The 25,728-nt window shown below is 39.0% G+C and overlaps 1 protein-coding gene across 11 annotated transcripts in view; it reads left to right on the top strand.

Annotated features, from left to right (window-relative positions):
- Positions 1 to 25,728, top strand: part of CACNA2D1 (calcium voltage-gated channel auxiliary subunit alpha2delta 1) — a 433,534-nt gene that overhangs the window by 45,799 nt on the left and 362,007 nt on the right. For all 11 annotated transcript variants that reach the window (XR_003557130.2, XR_008747812.1, XM_055808421.1 and 8 more), the window contains exon 2: positions 13,898 to 13,979. Coding sequence is in view for 9 of the 11 variants with exons in the window: in XM_055808421.1 (XP_055664396.1) it covers positions 13,898 to 13,979 (82 nt within the window). In the remaining 2 variants the exon portion in view is untranslated. The remainder of the gene's footprint in view (positions 1 to 13,897; positions 13,980 to 25,728) is intronic.

Raw genomic sequence — 25,728 nt, 5'->3', positions numbered from 1 at the left:
CAGAGTGCAAAAACACAGAGTACACAAATGTAACTTGAAGCATCCCTTTTTACATTTAACTTTACATGTAGATAAGTGGCAAACCCAGAAAAGGTAGGCTTGGCTCTAGAGGATCTCAGTGCAGACTCCCAGTTCAGCTGTGTACTGAAACTGTATGACTAGTGCCACTCGCATAGGTGGAATTGTTCACCTGCTCATGTACCTTGCCGCAGGAAAGCCTCTGGCACAGGGTACTTCAATGATTTGCTGGTGCTAGTGTCAGTCCTGCTTGTTGGAATTGTGCTGCTACAACCAAACCCCACATCAGACAATCAGATGAACATAGAGAAGCGAGCAACTGAGCTCACTGCTGATGCAATGTCATTGCCTTATTTCCACTTATCTAATATATTCTAGGAGTGGTGAAGTACATTAATACCCATTTTTCTCACCCCCCCCCCCCCCAACAAAACAACAAAGCAAACCAAAAAACCCTGAAACCAACCATCTGGTTTTTAATATGGGTGCTGATTTATACCACAATTCCCTGAAAGACAGTGAGATACAGAGATTTAAGAATGTATCCGTGTGTTGCTAAACTCAAGGGAAGTTTTGTCATTCAGTTCCTCAGAAGTGTAGCTGGTGACAAAATGAGATGGACACACGGTCATTTCTCTGAAAGCTTATCTTGGCATTCCTGTGAAGTTTATACATTCAATGCTGCATAACCTAACCCAAAAAAGATTACTCTGTATACATTCAATGATAGATAATCTAATAAATAAATAAATAAATATAAAATCTGAACTTTTAATTTTATTCTATCTGAACTACTATACAATTTATATTATTTCAGTAAGGTTTTTTTCCAGTCTAAGATCTGATCCTGTATTTCTTTGTCAGTCTGATGCAGGCTTTGAATTCAGTGTGATCATACCATTTCACGGTAAAGTCGTATTATGCTGCTGTGTTATATAGACATTATGTAGTCTGTATTTTCACACAGTTATACCTAGATATTATGGTTTCTTCATGTATATTATGAAAAAGTTCCTATCGCAAACAGCAGATCAAACTATTCATAGAATCATTGAATCATTTAGGTTGGAAAAGACCTTTGAGATCATCAAGTCCAACCATTAATCCAGGACTGCTGAGTCTGTTAAACCCCGTCCCCAAGCACCACATCTATGTGCTTTTTAAACACCTCCAGGGATGGAGATTCCACCACCTCCCTGGGCAGCCTGTTCCAACGCTTCACCACCCTTTGAGTCAAGAAATTTTTCCTAATATCCAATCTAAACCTCCTGTGGCATAACTTAAGGTTGTTTCCTCTTGTCCTGTCCCTTGCTATCGGGGAAAGAGACTGATCCCCACCTTGCTGCAACCTCCTTTCAGGTATCTGTAGAGAGTGATAAGGTTTCCCCTGAGACTCCTCTTCTCTGGACTAAACAGCCCCAGTTCCCTCAGCCGCTCCTCACCAGACTTGTGCTCCAGACCCTTCACCAGGTCGTTGCCCCTCTCTGGACACACCTCAGCACCTCTACATCCCTGTTGCAGTGAAGGGCCCAAAGTTGAACCCTGCGTTTGAGCCCCTCTCTGGACACACCTCAGCACCTCTACATCACTGTTGCAGTGAAGGGCCCAAAGCTGAACCCTGTGTTTGAGGTGCGGCCTCACCAGTGCCGAGTACAGGGGGACCATCACTGCCCTGGTCCTGCTGGCCACACTGTTTCAGATACAAGCCAGGACGCTGTTGGTCTTCTTGGCCACCTGGGCACACTGCTGGCTCATTCAGCTGGCTGTCAATCAACATCTCCAGGTCCTTCTTCCCCCAAGCAGTTTCCAGCTGCTCTTTCCCAAGCCTGTGGCACTGCATGGGGTTGCTGTGACCCAAGGTCAGGACCTGGCACTCAGCCATGCTGAACCTCCTACAACTGGCCTTGGCCTATCAGCTCAGCCTCCTGCCCTCCAGCAGATCAACACTGCCCCCAACTTGGTGTCTTCTGCAAACTGACTGAGGGTGCACACTTCTCATTGAGATCATCGATAAAGATGTCAACCAGGATTGGCCCTAGATCTGAGCCCTGGGGAACACCAGTTGTAACCAGCTGCCAGTAACTTCATTTACTACCACCTTTTGGGCTCTGCTGTCCAGCCAGCTTTTTACCCAGTGTAAATTATACCCATCCAAGCCATGAACAGCCAGTTTCTCCAGGAGAATGCTGTGGGAGACAGTGTCAAAGGCTTTGATAAGGCCCAGGTAGACAACATCCACAGCCTTTCCCTCAGGCACTAGGGCACTAGGTGGGTCATCTTGTTATAGAAGATCAGTTTTGTCAAGCAGGACCTGCCTTTCAACAACCCATGCTGGCTGGTCCTGATCCGCTGGTTGTCCTGTGTGTGTTCTCTCCTTTTTTCCCTGAGTTTCAGCTACAGCTTTCTCTTCAACCAGGCTGATCTTCTTCCTCATCGGCTTGTCTTCTGGCACATGGGGATGGCTTGCTGCTGCGCCTTTAAAGACTTACTTCTTGAGAAATGTCCAGCCTTCCTGGTCTTCTTTGCCTTTCAGAGCTATCTCCCCAGGGATTCTGTCAGCCAGGCTCTTAAACAGGCTGAAGTCAGCCCTCCAGAAGTCCCAAGGGAGTGGTTCTGCTGACCCCCTTCCTTACTTCTCTGAGAACTGGAATACTGTATCATCCCCTGATTGCTGTCCCTAAGACATCCTCTGACCACCACATCACCCACCAGTCCTTCCCCGTGTGTAAACAGCAGGTCCAGTAGGGCATCTCCTCTGGCTGGCTCCTTGACCAGCTGTGTCAGCAAGTTATCTTCCACACACTCCGGGAACTTCATAGACTGTTTCCTCTCCACTGCATTGTATTTCCAGCAGACATGGTAGGTTGAAGTCCCCCACAGGAACAAGGGCTAGTGACTGTGAGGCTTCTCCCAGCTGCTTGTAGAATATTTCATCTGTCTCTTCATCCTGGTTGAGTAGCCTATAACAGACTCCCACCAGGATACCTGCCTTGTTGCCCCTCCCCCTGATTCTTAACCATAAACACTCAACCCTGCTGTCACCATCGTTCAGCTCTAGGTAGTCAAAACGCTCCCTGACATACAAAGCTACCCCACCATCTCTCCTTCCTTGCCTATTCCTTCTGAAGAGTTTATAGCCATCCATTGCAGCACTCCAGTTGTGTGAGTTTTCCCACTGCATGATGGCTTTCAGCTCATTCTGTTTGTTGCCCATGCTTCAGGCATTGGCATAGATGCGTTTCAGCTGTGCCATGGATTCCACCCCCAAAATTTGCATGCCACCCCCAGACTCACCTCTGACGAGCTTGGTTTTATTCCCTCCCTCCTTCAAGTCTAGTTTAAAGGTCTCTCGATGAGCCCTGTGAACTCCTGATCTCAAATGCTTTTCCCCCTTTCAGACAGGTGAACCTCATCTGTTGTCAGATGCTTTTTTAACATGCTAGTTGAATGCTTTATGGAGATAAATGCATGGGCCTTGTTGTACTGGTCTGTATAGTTCATTCAGTATGGAGAGAACACAAGTGCAGTGTATGCATGTAGCTTTGGCATTCTAGATGCATGAACAGAAGATACTGCAATGGCACAAACGAGTTAGCTCAGATGAAATTTTCATTGACCTGAACTGGTGCATGTATGTGTGGATGAATATGCATAAGTAAGTTTTTTAATATGTTCCTGGTTTGTATGAAACTCTTTCTTTGTTCCTTTAATCTCTTCTTTACTGGTACCAAATATGCTATATTTTAATTTCCTTATACTTTTTTTTCTGAGGCTAAAATGTAATGCTTATTAGTTTTGGGGAAAAGTAATTTCAGCATAAATGATGATTGAAGTATGAATGTGATATGTTAAACACAACTGATAAAATCATCTTTTGCCTGAAATGCCTTCGCAAAATTGTGTAGTTAAGCACTTTGTAAAGTTCCATTACACTGAGATTTATTTTTTAATCATTTTCTTAAGACATGCTTTTTTTATTCTCTGAAGGCATTATACTGTTAACAGACTTACTGAATAATATAAAACCATAAAAAATTAGCAGTGTTTACATATTACTTTGTGTAGGGATCGGCTTCTAATCCAAGCTCTGTTACTACAGTACTGGAGTAACTGTATGATGTATATGAGATATAGCCTTCAGTCTCCTTTTTACCAAATTGAATGTATGATTTTATGGAGTACCAGTGTTTGTAGTAGAGTAATGAACTAGATTGCATTGGTTGCTCATTAAATGCTAATTATCAGAGGTGAAGCAAAGAGAGGCTTCTTAGGTTCTATTCTGGGGGAGCTTCAGTGGAGGCAAATACACCCAGGTCTTCTGGCGACTGCTCCTCCATGAGATCTGTATGCTAGGACATGTGTTAGGTCATTGCAATTTAAAATAAAGTGATAATGTTTCATCTAGTACGGATTAGAAACAAAGTAAGGATTCTTCATTTTGAACTGATGTTTCTCAGCCACAGAAATGGTAACTAGATTTTGATTATTTAATATTTTTTTTCGATGCTAGAGTAATAAATGGTAGTAAATGTATATCTGATTGTAAAAGCCTTTAATGAAACACATCTGAGGACTACTGACAGTCATTTGAGCTGAAAACTTGTTATGATTTGTTATGTCTTCTCTGGTAAACTGTTTTAGCACTATAATTTTTGATAATTAAAGCAGAATAATTTTTAAGGAGTTCTTTTTACAGTTTATAGTAATTTTGCAGCTGATTCTATGTCAGGCTTACATTAAAGATTGAGTTTAAATTATTAAATTATAATTGTGCAACAGCAATTTCCATTACAGGATATTTTTCGTGTTATTTGCTGGGAAGCTTTAGACTCAAAAAGAACACTTTTGGCAAAGTGACGGGAAATATTTGTGAATCGGAAGCTGTAATTCCCAACATGTGTGGCTAAACACCTGTCAGCCGCTTGGTATGTACTGAACAAGCTTATAAAATAATGTGGCCGTGCCCCGATCCTGGCTCTTGAAAGTGAAGAGTATCTTTAAGGGATTACTTGGTCACTCACTCCTGTTTGCCATCTGGATGCTTTGCAGAATCTACCACATGCTTGCTGAAGTGGAAAGTGCGGTTACAAATAAAGAACTGACCTGAAACATGAGGGGAGGGTGTTTTGATGGGAGTGAGCAGTAGCACACGGGTCCAGCCTCTGGGCCAGAGGGTGGTCTTCCCAGATCCATCCTTTAAGCCTTCTGATGGAGATATTTAGGCAAGGTTTTGCTGGGAGGTGAGAACGAAACAATTGTTAAAGCTGTGCTTTAGGGCTACAAAAGAGATGTTGCGGTAAAAGACTTAGTTGGGCCCAGAAGTTCTGGGCAAGGATGGAGGAAGGTTTCTGCTTTTCTAGGCACTGGGGAAAACACTGAGCAGCTCATGGTGCCATCCACAGTTGACCAGTTCCATCCTGGAGCCTGCTGCTTCATGCTAAGAAGCAAAGCATTTTTTAGGACATAGGCAGTCACTGGAATGTGACAGCTCTGCCTTTCACTTTCCATGAGCCATTGACTTGCAACCGTCTTTGTCCAGCTAGTCAGTGGTGGGACTTAAATATTGTGGCCTGATCAAGGCGCTTTTCCTTCTCCTACTGTCTGTATCAATGCTGCATCACTGGGTTCCTAGATCCCTGCTTATCTGTGGTACAGAGGGATTCCTTGAAAGAGCAGCTGGTAAAGCAGTCATTAGTGAATGCTCCTGCATTCTTGTTCCGTGAAGGCTACGATGGAGAGGGACAGCGTTTATATAGAGAAGAAAATTGGAAAGTTGTAATAGCTTCTGTGACTTGAGTGGCTTAAACATGTGAAATAAGAGCTTAAAAATCTGAAGTCTAAATCTTTAAATGTCTGCTGCTAAAGATCAAGTGTATCCTGAAGAGTTTATAGGATACAAAGGAGACAATCCTGTCTGCATTGACCCATTCTGCAGAATGACAGATATGACACAAAACTGATGTATTACTCCCCAAATGTTTCAATTTGACAAATGTAAAATTAACTATTCCAAGCAAGGACTTTACATTTTGAAAACAAGAAAGAGAAAGAGGGTCTGTTTGGTCTTGGCTATTGAGGTTGTCTTGTATCTGGAAATTCCTCACAGACTACATGGCCATCAGCTTGACACATCTGGGCAGATAAGACCAAGAGGGCAAAGGAACAAAGTACTATTTTTTTTCTTCTTATCAACAGAGGAAATATATTTGCTTATGGAGCAGATGATGCATTTTGTGCATCCATTTGCATGCACAGAGATAGTGTGGCTTCCCTATTTGCCTCATTCAATGCAGTAGCTAAATGTCATGAATTAATCTGTACTTTGTTTTTATTACACAAAAGTTCTTCCAAACACTTTTACAAAATTGTGTGGTATGTTTTTTAACAGATAGCTGGCAGTGGATATACATGGCTGTATCATTATTGCATCAGAGTAAGGTGGGATCTCCCAACACTTGCAGCACATGCCCCCTTTTCACTTAAATTTATGGATCCTTAACTTCCTTGCAAATTGCTGTTTACTGTGTATAGTATTTATATTATAGCTGTAAACCGTCATACCTTCACGTAGTCCATTAGCAAGTTTCCAAACAACAGAGAAAGGTGTACTGGAGAACTGTACACCACCCTGAGGGGTTCATAACCATAGAAGTTGCAGAATGAGGTGAGTGTGTCTCTAGATGATGAATCTAAATCTCCTTCACTGTTTCATCTAATTGAACTGTTACAAATCCTGTAGTAAAATTTGGAAAATTCACTAATGCTTATATGGACTATTTTGTCTCGATTTGAAGGCCTTGATAGAACACTCTTTTGTTCATTTTGTGGCTATCCCGTACCACAAAGTTAAAGAGCTTGATCTGATAACCATGGGATTTTAGTGATCTTTGCATCACTGTCTCCGTATCCAACTCTCTTTCTCTCCCTGATTTAGAATCAGTGGGATTTAGCACACTATGACAATTTGTTCAGTGTTTCACAAAACCTGCCTTTATTACTCTTTCCAGTCTGGTTCTCTATAAATCTATCCATCTGCCCACATACCTGAAATACGAGTACTGTCAGCTTAATAGGTCATCAAAATATATAGTGGTATTAAAGCTCAGTAGTTTTGCAGTAGGAAGTATAAATGCAGCAACACGGATGATTTCTGTGTAGAAGTTTATAACAGGTTCTGCTTTCACTTGCCTTCTATAAATTATAATAACAGTTTCTGTTTGCCCTTTAGTTTGTCTAGGAGGGACAAAGAATGGTTAAGAATCCTGCCTTTATTTTAATTTTGTAGCCTTTCCCCCCTCTTTCAGCAAATCTTCTAAAAGAGCATCTGGTCTTGAAAGCAAAGGCTCTTCTGAACAGGGAAATAGAGAGGGGTTATCTTGAAAAAATATAGCAAGGCTTGTTCTCTCGCTATTTCTGAGTCTAATCTCATTTATCTTCATTTTGCTAACATCACTTTTCTATTGAATTAAGAGCAATGTCTTATGTATTTTTTCCTTTTTGATAATCTAAGAAATATTCACTTATTTTGAAAACACTTCTTCCTTTTGCTACTGACAGCTTTCATAACTTCAGTTGATGCTATTTTTGCATGCAGAACTACTCAGAAACTTGAGCAAAATGTAATCTTAACTGAAAAGAGCTGGATGCAGTTCTTCAACATACCAAGTGATTTCATTTGGCAGAGTTAAGTTCTACGTGTGCCCCTTTAGATTATGACACTATTCAAGCAGAAGTCAGCTAATGCACCTTAAATTAGTGTGAGTGGTCTACGAAGCTGTGGCATAGAATTACATGAATCTACTTTCCTTGAAGTCAGCAGAAAAAAATTGCATTGGTTTCAGCAGGAAAAAGGTTAATGCCAGGTTGTCCTACATCTAGATCTTGTTTTCTTTTACCTTTGTAACTGAGCAGTGCTGTTTTGCAACTGTAGATTTGTATACAGGTTTAACATAAAAATAGGTTTTAATTAAGTTAAAAGAAAGACTTCTTAGTCTAGCACCTGCTATATTAAGTTCTACTTGGTGTGTCACTAGGGGTGTACCTGTGAGAATCCTCTGATTTTAGGAAAGATAGTTGCCCTTTTTTTTTTTTTTTAACCTCCCGCAGGCTTTCTATGCTGTCAAAATAGCTGTTATGCTAGGCTGGCTAGTAGTGTAATGTGGATGGATGGCTCTGTAGTGTTCTAGCTGTTTCTTCATCAATCTGATCACAGCCTAGGTGACAGCAGCAGGGTTGTACCTTCTAATTCCCCAGTAAATGACCCATGTCTGTCTGCCTTTATAAAGGGGACTGTCTGATTAATTCAAATCACTTAGAAGTTGTTATGGAAAGGCATGTACATACGCCTTTTGTCTAGTTATTACTTGATATGGAGAAGACCTGTGTGTGGGAGAAGGGGGTTACAATAAGTTGTACTGCAAAATGTTATCACCTCTCAGTGGAACATCCGTTGCAATGTTCGTGCCAGGCTAATAGTAATAGGACTAAACTAATCTTTCGTACAGGCTTTCTGTTTGTGCTCTTTGCAGAAAAAAATGACGGCTGCTTTTTTAAGTCATGGGAGCTCACGTTTGCTGACAGCTTCCCAATTGTTAAATAAACTCTTACCAGGAGCAGCTGTCAGACAGATAGTGCACTGCAGGCTTCAGTTAAAAGGAGCGCCAGGCAAGTATTTCAGTGCCTAAAGACTCTTGTTTTATTTTTTAAAAAAATAAAACAATACAAGGAGATAATATGATTCCTTAAACTGAAAAACAAAGTAACCAAAAAGTTGTATTTCAGACATTCTGCCAAAATTTCCTGGGAAAATTATAGGATGTGATTGTGTCCATTTCTGGAAAAACAGTCTGAGGAGCATGAAATACCTGAAATACACACTTTTGTCTGGTGGCAAGATGGGAGAATTGAGAAGCTGAAATACTGATGTTAGACCTTATAAATAATAATATTTATGTTTAAATTCTTGTGGGAAGGCAAGAGTAATTATACTGAGCTTCCTCAGAGTTGTAGAATGCTATTTTATCATTTGTAATTTCAATAATCTAGAAAATTCCTTTTAAAGTTATTACTTTTTATTACGTTGGACCCTGCCATACTAGCTGTTGTACACGCAAGTAAGAAAAGGAAAGTTTCCACTACAGAAGCTCTAAAAGGCTAAGATGAATATGCAAGGAAATAGTTTTTTAAAGTAAATAGACAGTCAGTACTGGAAGAAGCATTATTATTTACATTTCAGTTACTGCTGGGGAGGGAAATTACTATTAAATTAGAATGAAGGTGGATTTCTTCCTATTCTAGTTTAGAAACTGATACTGTCTACCCTAAACTGCCTAAAAGTCAAGCACGTAGCCCAGCTATGCTGGAGAACCTGGACAAGGAATCAATGTTGTCTAGGGCTCTGTTAGAGGTAATGTAGGAGATGGGTAGTTCAGCTCACCTGGCTGAGAATAGAATGGGTCAGCTCCAGAGATGCCTTTTTCCATCGACTGAAACAGAAAACGTTTTCAGTTGCAAATTAAAACAAAAGAAAATAAAAATAGTCTGGGTGACTGACTTCAAAAGGCAGAAATTGTGGGCTAACTGTGGAGGCAAGAATTCTAGACAATATATTGGAAGTATTTATTGAAAAATTCAAGAATATTTTTGCTATTAAAAGAGGAAAATGATCCATATTTAATTTACAAGTAATAGTAAATCACAATAGTAATAAGTAATTAATGTTTTTAAGGGTAACTTCTTCCAAAATTTCAAGTTTAACTAACTAATATATGCTCTCACCGTTCCAGTTTCCTCTTAGTACCAAAAGGAATATATCCAGTAAAAATACAAAGCAGTGGGAAATGAAAAAAGTCAATTTTAAAAATCAGATTTTTTCTATTGACTCCTCTTAGAAATAACACCCGGAATTTTTATAACTGAAATGGATCATAAAAAAAATCTTGGTGTGTTCAATTATTTATTTTATGCTTTTGAAAACACTTTTGGGTAATGGATTTCACTTCTTCACCTTTCATATGCCTCATCTTTTCACATAGAACAACAGAAACCATTCACAAATGGAAGATGATACCATTTTTTTAAACTTTGCTCATAATTGTGTTTGTGTGTTGGGGCTGTTCTCACAGATGGACAGGAGGGGCTTAAAACCATGGTAAACATAATCATAGAATCATGGAATGGTTTGAGCTGGAAGGGACCTTAAAGACCATCTAGTTCCACCCCCCCTGCCAGGGGCAGGGATACCTTCCACTAGACCAGGCTGCTCAAAGCCCCATCCAACCTGGCCTGGAACACTTCCAGGGATGGGGCAGTCGCAGCTTCTTTGGGCAACCTTTGCTGGTATCTTGCCACCCTCGTAGTAAAGAATTTCTTCCTGATATCCAGTTGAAATCTACCCTCTTTCAGCTTAAAGCCATTACCCTTTTTCTTATCAATACAGGCTCTTTTACCAAACTGATTTCTATGCAGAACTAAATGTTTTTATAATATAAGGGCTTTGTGGAGTTGTAAACCAGGAAGTTGATTTATTTTACATCAGATTTTGGAAAGCAAGGTGTAGAAAGGAAGGTTTGGGAGCATTAAAACAATGATGAAATAAATTTTAATAGTTAATGAAAATGTAATTGGTCCCTAAATCCCAACATACATCATTTTCGTGTGTCCATGTTAGAGCTGTAGGATATGAATGAGCAAAGAAATAAAGCAGTAAGAGTACTCTTGGTGATACAATGCAAAAGTAGGAAGCAAATACAGACTCTGTTGACCTGTTGTACCTATTAGCCTCTGAATCTCAAGGGAAAAAACATCAACACTAACCTGAAGAGGTCTACTGGTTACTTGGCTTGGAGATGGCTAGCAAAGTGACTCAAATGGTGCAGCAGACATTCACCAAATGGCAAAATAGCCTGAAGGTTGGTCAAATCACACAAAGAGTAGAAGTGTTAAACTGAGCAGCCCTTTTTCTAGATATTTCTTAAGTGAATAAAAGGGGCCTTTGGACACAAAACATCATGTCTGTCTGCAGGTCTTTCCTTTAGCATCCTTTTTTTGGTAAGCATTTAATGAGATGTTAACCCTTGCAGCAGAGAGTTCTGGTGGGGCACTGGAGGGCAAACTCATGGAGTCTCTAGTCTTTTAGTCATTCTGCTACTGCTCCCAGACTTTCTCAGGATTTGTGAAGAGAGTGGGGGATATACCATGTTAACAGGTAGGCCCGTTTTGAGGTAAATCCTCTTTTCATGCCGCAATATGGAAGGGATATCTCTGGAAATGACATATCAGCAAGGGTTCCATTGAAGACACTTGCTCAAGCCCTTCTTCCAATATGCACTCCTACAGTTTCTTATGAAAAGGCTCTATTGATAGTGAAGAGGTTTACTCTTATGAATTGATTAGCAGTTTAGTATGAATTGGCAATGAGATGACTGAATTCTTAACAACTGTTCTATTACCCATAAATCCTTTTTAAGCACCAAAGAGTTTGTCCTACTAAACATTTTTCACATTCCGTGTTACATTTTTTACAACTTCCACAATTTTCTGTGTATCCTTTTTCCTCATGGAGAATCCAGCGAGTATTTTGTACAGCAGAATTCCTTCTGTGAAGACTTTAGTAGTATTTTATTTAGAAGCATTGATTTTACAGTCTTTCTAAAGAGTTTTGTTAAACCTTGGCCCAAATTAGAGATACCTGCAAGCTAAATAAAATTGTTTGTGGAAGTCTAGATAATCATAACCTGTGTGATAAGGTCTCTTCTTGCATTACTGATTTGGCATACATAACTGTTCAGTCAGTATGGTCTTCCCAAAATTTTCTAATTATAACTCTGCATTCTGCCATCTGAACTAGAAAGCAGTCTGTTGAGTGCACTGAGAGTATTTTACAGGGTAGACAGTCTTCTGAAAACTTCTAGCTCCTGGGAACTAGATCAATTAAAACTGCTTAGTGGTGAATGAGAGTAGTGAAATTTCAATTCAAAACTTTTTCATTAGGGTTTTTTTTTTTTTTTTTTAAATTCTGGATGCTTTAAGACATCATTTTTATATGTCTGTAATGTGGAATCCAGTGAGGAGATAATAGAAGTTTCGTACAGAGAGAGTGAAATCTGTTTTTTATCTAAAGGTTTGGAAGGGAAAAATAAAGATACAACACAATAGAAAATAAAGGATATAACACAATAGACGAGTGTCAAACAAGCCAGGCCAGAAGCTGGAAGGAGGATGAAAACAGTAGTACCATGGGCAGAAGCTATAATTAAAGAGGAACCATGGTTACAACTTGCTAGTTTCAATTTCTGCTACAGAGTTTTTGTGAAGGCCTCAAAGACACTTTGAGCTAAACCTTCAAAAAGTTCTTGTTTACTGTGTCATAGTATTCTGCTTGTGTGAAATAGAATTCAAATGAGATTTCTGAAATTGGGGAGAGACCCATTATTGATTGAGAAGAGGGATTTAAATCAGGTGCTTCTCTAAAACTCAGTACCTTCCTCTGTATGTCCCACTTCTATCTGTGGGCATGTTACTTTGGGCTGCTAGAAGGTCCTTCATGTTGGATGTCACAGCTCTAAGTCTTTCGTGTTGGGATGACTAATTGCTTTGTTCTAAAGCATGAGGAAGTATCCTTTAATGAAAGTAGCAAAGTTGCAACTCCATGATAGAGATTTTTCCCTTTTAAGATATTGATTATGGTTTAACAAAAAACCATTAATGACCATGGAAAGAATGACTAAAATCAGTCCTTTATGTCCTTTCTTAGATTTTGTGTTGCAGCAAAAATGGAGTCTCTTTTTCTTGTCTTTTGTACTTTCATAAATAATCTAAGCGGTCATTCCTTGGGTCATTCAGATTAAGGCTAGGAAATGGCTAAGGTAAATGTACATATCTGCTCCACGTTTCAGAGCAGAGGGCTCTGATAATGACAAGGATGAGACTATGGATGAGCTGGAGATCAAGCCTTCTGGCTTGGCAAGTGACAGAACCTTCTGAACATGGACCTCACTGAAATAAACTTGCACCAGGGCTCCTTACCTGATACAAAATGCGACATGGCACAGAAACTTAAAAGCTGTATCAGATCCAGTGCTGTGCCAGTCAGGTTTACTGGGCACGGGGAGCTGAGCACGCACAGCAGCAAATCCCTGCCTGTTCCTTGGTGACAAACAGCAGCCAGGAGCAGGCACATGTTGCCAGAACAGCATGTGCCACCTATGCCCGCTGCAGCCTTGGAGTGTCTGAGAAGATTCATTCTGGTTTGCCAGCCTGCTTCCAGTTGCTGTCTTTCTCTGCTTGTGCTATCTGTTGAGAGACACCTCAAGGTCCTCAGGAAAGACATTGTTGGGAGTGAGGCACAGGTCAGTCAGGTTGCCCTGGCAGGCAGCATACCAGCTCTTTTGTGGTGATCTTTGCTACAGCTAGTAATAGATGCGATGGCATGCTTGGTTTACAGCTAGCATAGTGTGGTGCCCACCACAGAAAACTGTATGAGAAGAATCAGGTCATCAAGGCTGGGTAGAGGCTCTATTGAAAAATGGAAAAAAAAAAAGAAGGTAACCTGTCAACAAGAGGCAGATACAGTGATATACTTGGTGGTGAAGACAGTGTCTGTCCTGCAGAGCATCAGGCAAACTGATGAAAAGTAAAAGAACAAAGCAAGTGGCTCAGATTTGAGTCAGTGAAAGAGAACACCATTGGAGTGTAGCTTGAATATTTTGGTCCATTCCAAGCTTACTATTTTTTAGCAAAGACAAGTCTTGTACATTTTGTATTGAATTTTATCAACATATTCTGACTTTTTGCTTTTTTCTTGTGCTGTATAACTGTATGCAAGTTCCATTTGCCAGTGATCTGATTGGATGTCTTTTTTGTTTGTTTGTTTCTGTAGGATAAAATCATGGGTAGATAAGATGCAAGAAGATCTCGTAACATTGGCACGAACAGCAAGTGGAGTGGACCAGCTTGCTGAGGTGAGTAAGGAGATTCACCTTAGACTGCAGTAAGCATAAAATGAAGTGAATGGTGTGCATCATCAAAGCATTACAACAATTTCTTCCCAACATAGTAAGCGCTGCAGAGTTTAATTCCCAAAAATCATTTTATTGACAGAGAAGTGAATAACACAGACATCCATCAGTTCACACTCTTAATGTTGCAGCACTTACTCCTCATATTTAATCAGCTTTGTAATACCAGACATAAGGCTTTTACCAACACTTCCACCTGAAGCAAGTGTTTTATGTTTGTCAAATAGAGTATCCAGGAAACAACTGTTCATGGCAGTGGAAAATTCTGCTCTCTGTTAACAAGGGAGACTATTTTTCTGACACATATTTCCTGAAGTGAGGCAGGTTTGGTTAGAAGAAACATCAAAGAGAATGAAAACTACTTTTACTCAGGTGTTCAAATTTAACCCGAAGTGTGTTTTAGGGAAGAATTTACAATTCTTCTGTCACAGAGAAGAAACTTTTGTTCTATATTCCATTCATAGAAGGTAAAAAAATATCTGAGATTCCAGGAGAATGGAGTCACAATTCAGAAAATGTCAGGATTATGATGCCTGTACAACTTTGTGTGTATGCATGACTCGGTATGCAACCACATGATCATATATTTCCCTCTCCCCATCCCTGCACAAGTCTCATGGCTCCTCCTGTGTGCTGATGATCTCTGGGTTGATGTAGAACTGTATAATGAAGGGAAATTTTGCTGTTACATCAGGAAAGAAGTTATTCTGTCAGCCAACAAAAGCCCTTGGTGCTGGGGAACTGAACATGGAGCTGTGAAATCTGGTTTTCAGAAGTCATAATCTCCCCCAATGGTCCATGAAATGAATAGTAGCTGTTTTTCAAAGCCATTAAGAAACAAGGAAAAATCGTGTGTGAAGTTTCTCAGATTTAACATCATATATTAATGTATTCCTTTGACCTTAATGACTTTTTGCCCAGACATCCACATCTCATAGGAATCCTGTTCTAGAAGGACATTTTTACTGACTGTAAGAGGAGGCTAGATGACCAGCTCAGATGTCCATGTTTACATTGCGGAAGCTACAGTTTAGATGATATCAGCACTGTCCTATAGAAGGAAGGGCTGTGTCACTGCATGTACCTGAGGAACATCAATGAAGATTGCAGAGTTTATATTATTCTGGCTGTTTCTAATATTTGAGTGCTTCATATTGCAACACAATTTAAGGCAGATGCTTTAGATGCACTTTTTAACTTTGGAAAACCCCAAACAAACTGAAAATTAATTCTTGAAATCCTAACACAAAACATGAGATTGACACACACGTGAGTTTCCAGCATAGGATCTTAACAACACAGGAAACGTCTGTCACTTGAGCTTTCTGGAACTGTAAGGGTTGTCCAGCATGGAACACTGATGGTGGTTTTTGCAGGTGGATTTCACATGTCTCTGCATACAGGGAACAACAAGGCTTGCGAATCATCTCTCCAGGTTTTGGTGAGGAGTTTCTGCTAAGAGGAGCAAGGGCCCTTTTTGGTCATCTGATCTAGGTGTGATCTGTTCTCTTCTGTGCTTGCTGTGTCTTTTTCAGAATGTTTCCTCATTCAGCATCATACCTCTGATCTGCCTTGGACTTTCTGTTGCATTCCTGCTGTGCTGCGTGGGCCATCTTTATCTCTCCTCAATGTATTCTATGTTTCTCTCAGTTTCTGCCTTTGCTGCCTGGCCAGTCTGCGTTTCTCCCTTACGTTGGCTTCTTATCCCTATTTTAGGATCTTGCCAGCTTTTTCCAGTTCAACACCTCTCTTTGGACTCTTTGGTTTGCATTAGCATTTCTAAAACATTCTGTTCAGATGTGTGTGGCCAGCCTGTCTCAATATTGCTATTGCATCTTTTCCACAGGTATTTTTCTTCCGCCTTCTCACATTTCCCTCCATCACTAGTTCATGGTCTGAGACCTGTAGTTTTCTCCTGGATGTTTTTTCTGCTTCTCTACCCATTTCTTTGCTTGCCATTTTAGAGTCTGTTATCTCGTACTCCCATATCCCTAACTCTTGCCCTTTTGTTCTTCAGTCAATTTTCATCTCCTCTTTCTCCCGCTGCTTAGACTGCAAGGGTGTAGGGATTGCCTGAGAGACCACAGTGAGTCTGAGCTTCAGCTGCAGAGGAGGTGTGACGTTCTCTAGGAGTGATGTTCTCAGGGCTGGAATACATCTGTGTGCAGGTTATCAGGGATTTAGCTGATAAAATCTCGACAGTGACCTACACCTTTATTTCAGGCTAGAATTCGTTAAACACCAAGGAGTAAAAAGTGTATCTTTGAATCCATGTGCTGAGTTCTTAATCTACAGTGTGGGGGCAATAGGGTATTTCAAAGGGAAAAGAGTGACAGAGGATTTCTGAACTGAGCAAAACAATGTATTAATGTCTCAACTGTTGCCTGGCATTTCCATGCAAAGACCACATAATAAAGTAGATAATGAAAAGCCATGAGACTGATGCTTTCACTTTTTTTCCCTGGGGAAAATGTTAGTTTTAGTTAATATTCAGCAAACTTACAAGCTGCTAAAACAGTCTTTTAATGAAAACTGTTGGGCAAACATAATAATATGTAGTGCTACCAGCTTCACTTAAGGTATACCACAGTGACATTCATGCTGAAAAAAATGCATTAGTCTGTGAATGCTGTAGGTAAGTTTCTTTCAGAAAAGGCCAAGATTTATAGTGCACTTCAAGCAAATAATTATCTCAGAGGGTATCCACAAAGGTAGTCAGTATGTGCTTGTAATCCTAGGATTACAAGCATGAAAGGGGGGATGTTTCCATGTAAAATATCTGTCTATATCAAAGCCGTTTGTTTGACCTAAATTGCATGATGTCCTTCTCTAGCCACAAGGTTTTAATTAGCTATCTTGCCCGCAAGGGAGAATGCAAAGCCCTACGAGGTGTGAGCTTTGCAGTCTCTCCCACTTTCTTCTTGTATACAGGCTATTGTCACTGTCCCATTTTTGAATGACATCTTCCCCCCTCCCAGCCCCCCGCTTGCTGCTTGTTAATGTTAGTCAGATCTCTTCTGAAACAAACCATAGTCTTGGAAAAATGGAGACTACAAGACATTAAAAACGGTATGCTTGCATGCCTCTCACTTTTATTCACAGAACTTGCCTTCAGTTGCTCAAGCTTTAAAAATACGTAAATCAGACTGAATTTTCCGCTTTGTTTCTGACTTACTATTTCATATAACTCCAGAATTTTTTTGACCAAGTCTGTAGTCTTCAAGTTTTTGGAAAACTTTAGAAAAGACAGACATTTGTTTGTTTTTAATGCCCCTCTTCCCTCCAAAAGCAGAATGGCTAATACAAATAGAAGGAGCATAGTGCTCCTATCATAAAATAGTAGACATGACTTTCTGTGGACAGCTGTGGTAACAGAGTGTGTAGGATTGGAAAGCTGTACTTTGGTCAGACAGATTTTTGGTAGGAGAAATGTGTTTCCTTGTTCTAGAGAAATTAAACTTTAATTTGACCAATTGATGAGGTTAAAGCTCATAGTAAGGACATGTAACAGATTAAAACGGTCTCACAGCCTGGTCGACCTCTCCCTGGACTCGGGGAAAGAAGTCCTACTGGTTCAGCTGAAGTTACAATCTGTCTGCTTCATACATTTGAGTCTTCTATGAAGACCTCTAAAGTGACTCAGTTAGCTCTTGAAGCAGCACAATTACTACATTTTCAGCTGAAGCAAATTAGTTCTTAAAAAAATGGCTTTTTTTCAATTAGCTGCTTTGTTGTGCAAGTTTACAGTATTTCCATAACTTCTTGAAGGAATCTCGGGGTTCATTGGTGCTGTATGTGCATGTATGTGTGTTGGATGTCTGTGGCTTTTTGTGCTGCAGGAAATTATGCTACACAGTGGTCTCTTCTGGAGAACTGTGAAATATTTTCTTCTGGCCATTATGGAGAGGGACTGCCTGAACTGTTGTTTTGTTTTTTTTTTAATTGGGAGACCTTAAAATCTAAAACACCATTAAACTCAAGTGAGGGACTTAGGTGAATAGCAGAACTGTTGGGATCAGTACCTACATAAAAATCTGATTATTCTGCAGTGTGAATGTAGATATATCTAGGGAGAGTATTTTTTGCATTAAAGGTGTTTACATTCAACATGTACTCAATTTAATGGAATCATGTTTAAGGAGAGGAATCTTCTCAGAAGAATTCCATTTTCTTTTTGTTCATTGACAAATTTCTTACAGTCACTTGGAATCACAATCTTGTCCTAGTCACTAACCACTCTGCCACTTTCGCACATATAATAGAGCCATTGCAACTTTCATTAGTCACAACTTTTGAAAATACCTGTATAGCGAGAATACTTGATAATACATGCATAGATATTCCACATAATCTTAGAAAAGAGAAAATATTTTAGAATTGCTTTAGTAAATTAACAGTAACTGTGTTTCTGAAAATATGAAGATGTTTATGCCAATGGACATCTCACACACCTTTTCTCTTATTAGCAATGATGAACGCAATATAATGCCTATAGTAAGCAAAATTGGGAAAGTAAGTTTGAATGCCATTAGATTAGGAGTTCTACATTGAGGCTACACTTATCCATAGCCTTAACCAAGCAAACCAGTATAGCTAGAGCAGAATGCCAGAAAAAATGGATATGTGTAGGAGATGGAGAGGCATGTGAGAGCTGAGTTTTATTAGTATGGTGCACAGAGGGAACATTATCTTCAATTTATAGATGTGCCTTTCCTCACTAATTGATATTTGCCATACGGAGAGAATCCTGATCCAACCAAGAGTTGAGCTCAGATTTGTATTTTTCAATTTAGAATTTTAACTCCAGATCATTCTTCCTCTGAATTAGTTGTGGTGAATTACTACTTTGGTGCTATGCATCAACACAAATACTAGTAAAATCTAGATGTAAGTTCTCTTATCAGTAAGATTGATCATGTTTAAAGTGTAGTTCCTCTTTGTGTCCTTCAAGTTTTATTTATGTTATCTGGCAATGGTTTCCAAAAATAGCTTAAAAATACATTTTTAAATACTGTGCTTTTTTTGGACATTATTAGGAGTTTAGGTGAGTTCTGAGAGAACTCCAGCCTGGATTTAATACCCGTGTAATCCTCATTACAGTAATACAAAGATTGCTTCAACAAGGCAGGAAGTGAGGATTCAAGCTGCCAGAATACTCATCTCATTGAAAACTGGCAGAGCTCTGCTGACTTCAGTGGATTACACTGATTTACACTTGCTAATAATCACAGAACTGTAGAATGGTTTGGGTTGGAAGGGACCTTAAAGACCATGTAGTTCCACCCCCCCCTGCTAGGGGCAGGGACACCTTCCACTAGACCAGGTTGCTCCAAGCCCCATCCAAACTGGCCTTGAACCAGGGATGGAGCAGCCACAGCTGCTCTGGGCAGCCTGTGCCAGTGCCTCACCACCCTCACAGTTAAGAATTTCTTCCTAATATCGAATCTAAATCTACCTTTTTAAGTTTTTTTAGTCATTACCCCTTGTCCTATCACTACAGGCCCCTGCAAAAGGTCCAACTCTAGCTTTCTTAAGAGTAGGCTCCCTTTAATTCTACATTTATGCCTAATAACATTTAAATTACAATTCAAGTGGGTAAAAAGTACTTTGAAAAAACCCAAACATTTTTACACAAGAAAGAGAGGCTATAGCTTGGTCTTACTGCTGCTGCAGTTGCCTGGCTGAAAAGGTTTTGTTGGATCCTTTCAGATTTAAGAGATGGTTTTTTTTTGACCCCCTAGAAGAGCAAAGGGAATGTTTATAAGAAGTTGTACATACATCAACTTGAGACTTGAAAGCAGGAAGATGGGATACACAGGAAAAATGTTTCTTAGGGAGGTACAAGAAAGATGTCCAATGTGCTTCTTTAAATGCCTCTCAGCAAAAGCACATCTTAGTATATGCCCTTTTAATGTTTTAAGTATTGTGTTTCTAAATTAAAACCCCCACAAAATAGTCATGTAGTTGTCCTTTCAATTTAAAAAGATTCATGTACCTTTGGCGTACTTGTGAACTCTGTGCTGTCAGGTAGTATGAAGGTGCTTTGGTGTGAATGATATGTGATTTGTACAGAGCAAACAGACTTTTAGTAAAAAATAAGAAGGAATGGACAGTAGTTTAATAGATGTAACTTCAATATTTATTTTGCTACATCTGATCTCACTGGCTTCATTTATCAGTAAACATTTTGTTTTAGTAAAGACAAAAAAAAATGCACAAAGTGTAAAGTCACATTCTTTACCTACAAATGGTTACCTCAGCATGCAAAAAAAAAAAAAAAAAGGTGAAGAGCCTACTGAACTACTACATGGTCCCATTTTGATGGAAGTATGCGCAGCTTCCATTTATACATAGACCTTTCACAGCAAGGACCCATGACTAAGCTAATTGACAGCTCTTTTAATCTAATAAACTACAAGTATGCTTCTGATTTCCAGCTCCAAAAATACCTCTAGGGACAGGAGACAGGAGGGAGGGATCCCTACAGTACCCAGAAAGGAAGACCTCAGTGTAGAGAACATGCCTTATAGCAATGCGTAAAATTGTCTGTTCCAAACTGATTGAAGAGAATCCTCTTTTACATAAACAGTGTATTAAAAATGTGAGTCTGTGTTAAGAGCTTTGACGTGACAAACACACTGGAGCTTTGCTATGACTGTTAACGGCAAAAAATTTGCCATCTTGTGCAGCGTAACCTTTTCAAGCAATAGCATAATTGAACGAAACAGCAGATAGAGAGGCAGTTCCAAGGAAATCTAGTCTTTGAATCTGTTTCCTTTTTGATACATCACTGCAAAACCAATCCATGCATGATGTTCATGAGGCATGCTGTTATTGCAGTCCCAGGAGCTGTAGAGTGAACCCATATAGACTGACTTGGCCTTTAAATGATATTCATACCAAGATAGAAATACTGTTTCTTCCTCCAAAAGGAAAGAGAGCTACTTGCGGATATTTGGTATGTGGCAATGAGTTCCATTCACAGAATAAATCCACCAGCAACTGTCAGAAAATTTTTTATTTATTTAATCTTTTGAATGCTGTTTTATAATAATTAGCTCTTTCTTGTGGAACACCCAGCCGAGGTTCTGTATGAGCACATTTCATCCATTGCTCAGTGTGAGGTCTCTGTGCCTAATGCACAGATGGTGCGAGTCTGCTGAAGCACTCAGATTGGCAGCAGATTCCCAGTCCATGCTTTTAGCTTTTCAGGTCTTGGATCAGTCTCTAGAGTTTAACTGAGATGAGTGACTTGTAAGAGAGACTGGTCTCTGATCTGAACTGCCCTGGAGCAGGGATGTTCAGGAAAGCTTTCTTCTGCCAGAAGAAATTATAACCCAGGGGTAGTTTTCCACTGGACTCATTAGAGATTTTAGCTAAGTTAGTGTTATGTTCTAGAGGCTCTACAGATAGAGGCATGCTACCATGCCACTAACTTACTACCTATAGAAGGTATCATATGTAGCTTGCCTTGTTCTCTTCATTAACTGTATAGAGGTCTGTGCAAGGGGAGACTTCAACAGCTTACCGGAATTTAATGTAAAATTCTTATCTGGATGCGTCTTCCTTACTGCCACAGGTGGTCTGAAATTCCTGCTTCAACAGGTGGTTTGACAAACAAGTTAGCAGTAAATGTTTTCATTCTTATTAGTCTGTGATCTGCATGTTTTTTCTGTGGCTGTTTCTTTAGTATCATAAAGTTAATGGGATCAATTAGCAAAGGCTTTATATAAAGTGGGAGTTATTTATTTAAAAAAAGTGGAGCTGATCCATAGAATTGAAACTTCCATTTATTTTTACTAGCTTTATTTACTTAAGTTTGTAATACTGTATTTATCAGGTTGGATTCAGTTTGAATATGCTTTAGCCAAAGGCAGAGTTTTGTACCTCATGCTATTCTCTGATGAACTACCAGGTGGACCTAGGGGATATATGGCCACATTCCAGGATATACTACATTTACCCTTGTGAAGGTTGAAGTAATGGAGAGTTCTATGATTAAGAAAAATATAAGAAGAAATGCGACAACTTTTTTTTTTTTTTTAAGATAATTTGATTTTTAAGAACAGCAACCCAAATTAATACATTTGGTTTATATTTCTTTGGAGGTCTTACCTATGGACCTGATAAGTCTGAATTTCATTTGAAAGTTCTGATTGCTATAGATTCTGATTAGTTTGTTGCTGTTTTGACCCTGAATTTTAAGAGACTTGTGACCTATAAAATATTGATGTATTGGTGTGCATCTCCATCTTTCTTCACCCCTGAAAATGGAAAACATAAATAATACCACAACACTTGTAGGTACAACTTGTGCAGCTGTAAAACTGTTTGCTGTGTGCCCTGGCTGTACTCTCTAGTGCTCTAGGAAAGGAAAGCAAGTGCTTAAATGAGTCAAACATGGGAATTAAGGAAACTTTCATATTCATACAATAAATTGTGATACCCAGTGAGGCTGACTGTGACTGATCTCAAAAGTAGGAGTATCCTTTCTTTTCTCCTTTTCTCTCTTTTTGTTGTCCTCAATGTAACAAAAGACTAAACTGCTTTTTTTTAAAACACAAAATAAAATAGAGAAGAATTTACCCATATAAAATAAATACAAGTAAACTTTGATGTCATCTTGAAATGAAAATTTAAACAAAACTGGTGTTTTGAAGTTGTTGAAGCACTTCTTGTATCCTCATCACATTAACAGTTTTATATTTGCTGAAACTTCCCTGAGTTCAGGCTGGTTTTATGAGTGGTTCTGGTACGTCTACAACTGCAGTTTTCCACAAAAGTGCAGTTTTGTTACATTGTTTTTCTAAGGAGAAGGAGAAAGATCAGAAAGCAAGGAAGCAACTCCATTTTTTTTAAATGCCCCTAGGAATGTGTAATGAAATAGATAGTTCATCTGAAAGTTTGGCTGTACATGAGGCTGGTGCTCTGAAATGCTTGAATTCTTTCTAAGCATAAATTGGCTGTTGTACACAATTTACACTTGTGCATTTTGCCTCATCCCTAAGGCTAGGACACCAGTTTGCTGTCTGAGTAGGGTGTAGTGAAGGGAAGTGAGGTCAGGATTAGTTCTAGAACAAAATTATGAAGGAGTTGGTGCAGTGAAATATGGGCATTTCACGTATTCATTGAGAAGTAGAAGTCCATTTACCAGAATTAAAATAATGTCAGAGATGGGTTAGTCTGGTTAGAGATTCCCAAAATACAGTAACACATTATTATTTTTTAATAACATAGTATTTATAAAAGTATGTCCCATTTGGGGCATACCACTGCCACTGCTATGTTCTATGTGTAACCAAATACCAAAGCTACAGGCATTAAAAATAGAATCCTCCAAACTAAATTTTTTTGAGTTTACACATTGCTAACTAATGTCAAGATGTCAGGAAAATTAAATCAGTTTTAAAAATGCAGGCTGGGAAATTTGAAATCATATCTGCAAGTTCTCTTTGTAATTCAAATGGAAATAAAGAGATTGCCAAAACACAGGGAGCCTCATTTATTATTTGCAGATGCTACTTTCCCTCTGCTCCCTTAGCAATAAACTGACATTTTGAAAGAGTTCCTTCTTCAAGCAAGCAAAATCAGCTGTAAGTCACTAAGAATATGTGGTTGCATTAGCAAGGCTTGCTCAGGCTCAAGGGAAGGGATAGCCCAATATTACCATTGTTTTAATTACTATTTGATGATCTGGATAATCTTTGAGCAAAGCATTGTTCTTGATTCATTTATAATTTTCCATTGGCTTTAACACTAATAAAATCTGTCCTGTTGGTGCTCATGTTCAGATGTTTTTTGTAGAAGCTCAGAGCAAATTGAAGATTTTCCTTAAAAAAACCCACCACCAAAACAAAAAAAATGAACTTATACCTAATAAGTCCTGTGGTAAGGACCAAACATCAAAAATACTCTGCTAGTTCCCTGCAACTTAAAATTACCTTTGGGGAGGGAGTCAGTAGGTGTTAAATTGCATAAAGAACAGCCAAGTCAGGAAAAAATGTCCTACAAGTAAGTCATGTGGAGAAAGTGCCTAAGTGCCCACCTCAAAATATTCCAGAAATGCAGCAGAAATGTGAAACACTTTCTTCCTATTGTTCTTCTGTTACAAGAAAGATTCACTTGTTGTACCTGTACTCATGAGTTGGGATTTTTGCATTCTCCTCCAGTCTCAGCTAAAAGCCTGAGCTTAACCCCGCTGTGCAATCAATAAATGATGTAGCCTTTGTTACTTAGTACATTATTGCTATCACTATGAAACAAAATTGAATGCTTTAAAGTACAATTTTCTTCACAAAGGGGGAATTTTAGATTTGGTTTTGATGTTTTTACAGTAGCAGAGGTATAAAACTGAACTCATGTTTTATGAAGGTTTGAATACAGTGTCAATTACAAAAATTACTTCTTAATTTTAAAGTCCTCTAGACTACTTTGTTAATTATCAACAGTGTCTGATGACTCCATCCTACAAAGTATCCCTGATTATCTGCTTTCCTTTGAGTAGGCACCTGAGTGAGCCAGTTGACTCTGGCATTGCTTATACGCTCTCGCAGGTTAACTGAGGAGTAAGCGTTCCCATTATCTTGCAGAATTCAGCCTTGAATGTTTTATTTAAGAATGAAGAAGCTCTGATAATTTTTTTTTCCCAATGTGTACACCACTACTATGAGTCATGGTTTTAAACATGTCAGCTGCCCTGTCACTTGTTATCCCAGACCTTTACAGCAGTTGGTGATGAGGCAAGTGATTCTGAAAAGCGACAGCAAAAGTGAACTATTGGGGTGGGTCTTTTTCCTTTGTGTTGTTGCCATGAATTTCAAGAATGAAGGCATCCGTGAGTTGCTAGGGAGCAGCTGTACTCATACATTACACGCAGCAGAGAGTAAGACATATTTAAAATGCTCAGACTGATTTCTTTGAACATACAGAATGCTCTTTGGGCAGGAGCATTTTTTAGTGTGTTCCACAATGGATCGCTTGTGATTCAAAGGAAAGAATTGTCTTGTGAGAAAAAAACAATCCTTGGCATATATAGAAATAGAAGGTATCAATATAACTTTGGAAATAGGATACAGTAATAAGAAGATAGAATTTGCTGCCTCTGATTATATAGTTCTTGGTGACTAGTAAAAATTTGAGTATCTGCAGTAATAAAAAGTTGGCAATAGTAATGACTTGCATTGGATTAAAGGTGTAATTTCTGTTTTCTGACTTTTCCTGCTCCCCAGATCTCTTCATATGTTTGAATATCTGTCAAATGCCCCCCCTCTCTGCTTTTCTCACATAAAAGATATCATGACACGTAACTTCATGATACTGATAAAGAGAAAAAAATAAAATTAATGAATATGTGGATGTTACACATATATATACCACATATATATGTTTTCACGATATAATTTTGTTAAAATAGTTGTTTTGAAAATTTTAACGTTACTCAAAATTTCAGTAAGAATTGTGATTTTTCTTTTTCAAGTGAGATGATTCCTTTCTCCCCAGGATGAAATACTAAATTTTTTTTGGGTCAGTCTATGTTTTTTTTTTTTGTTTTGGGTTTTTTTTTTTTTTTTTTTTGGATGGGAGAGGGAGAACAGAGAGCAATGAATGAGCTCAGAGCTGACCAATATCCTGGGCCAAGTTGAAGTAGATGTATAAATTAGAAAAACTCTTAAGTTATCCCACTAGCTATTTT

Source organism: Falco peregrinus, chromosome 6 (assembly GCF_023634155.1).
Source record: "Falco peregrinus isolate bFalPer1 chromosome 6, bFalPer1.pri, whole genome shotgun sequence".
In the NCBI taxonomy this organism is placed as follows: domain Eukaryota; kingdom Metazoa; phylum Chordata; class Aves; order Falconiformes; family Falconidae; genus Falco; species Falco peregrinus.
Note: the sequence above shows the minus strand (reverse complement) of the source record. Positions and strands in the feature narration are given on the sequence as shown.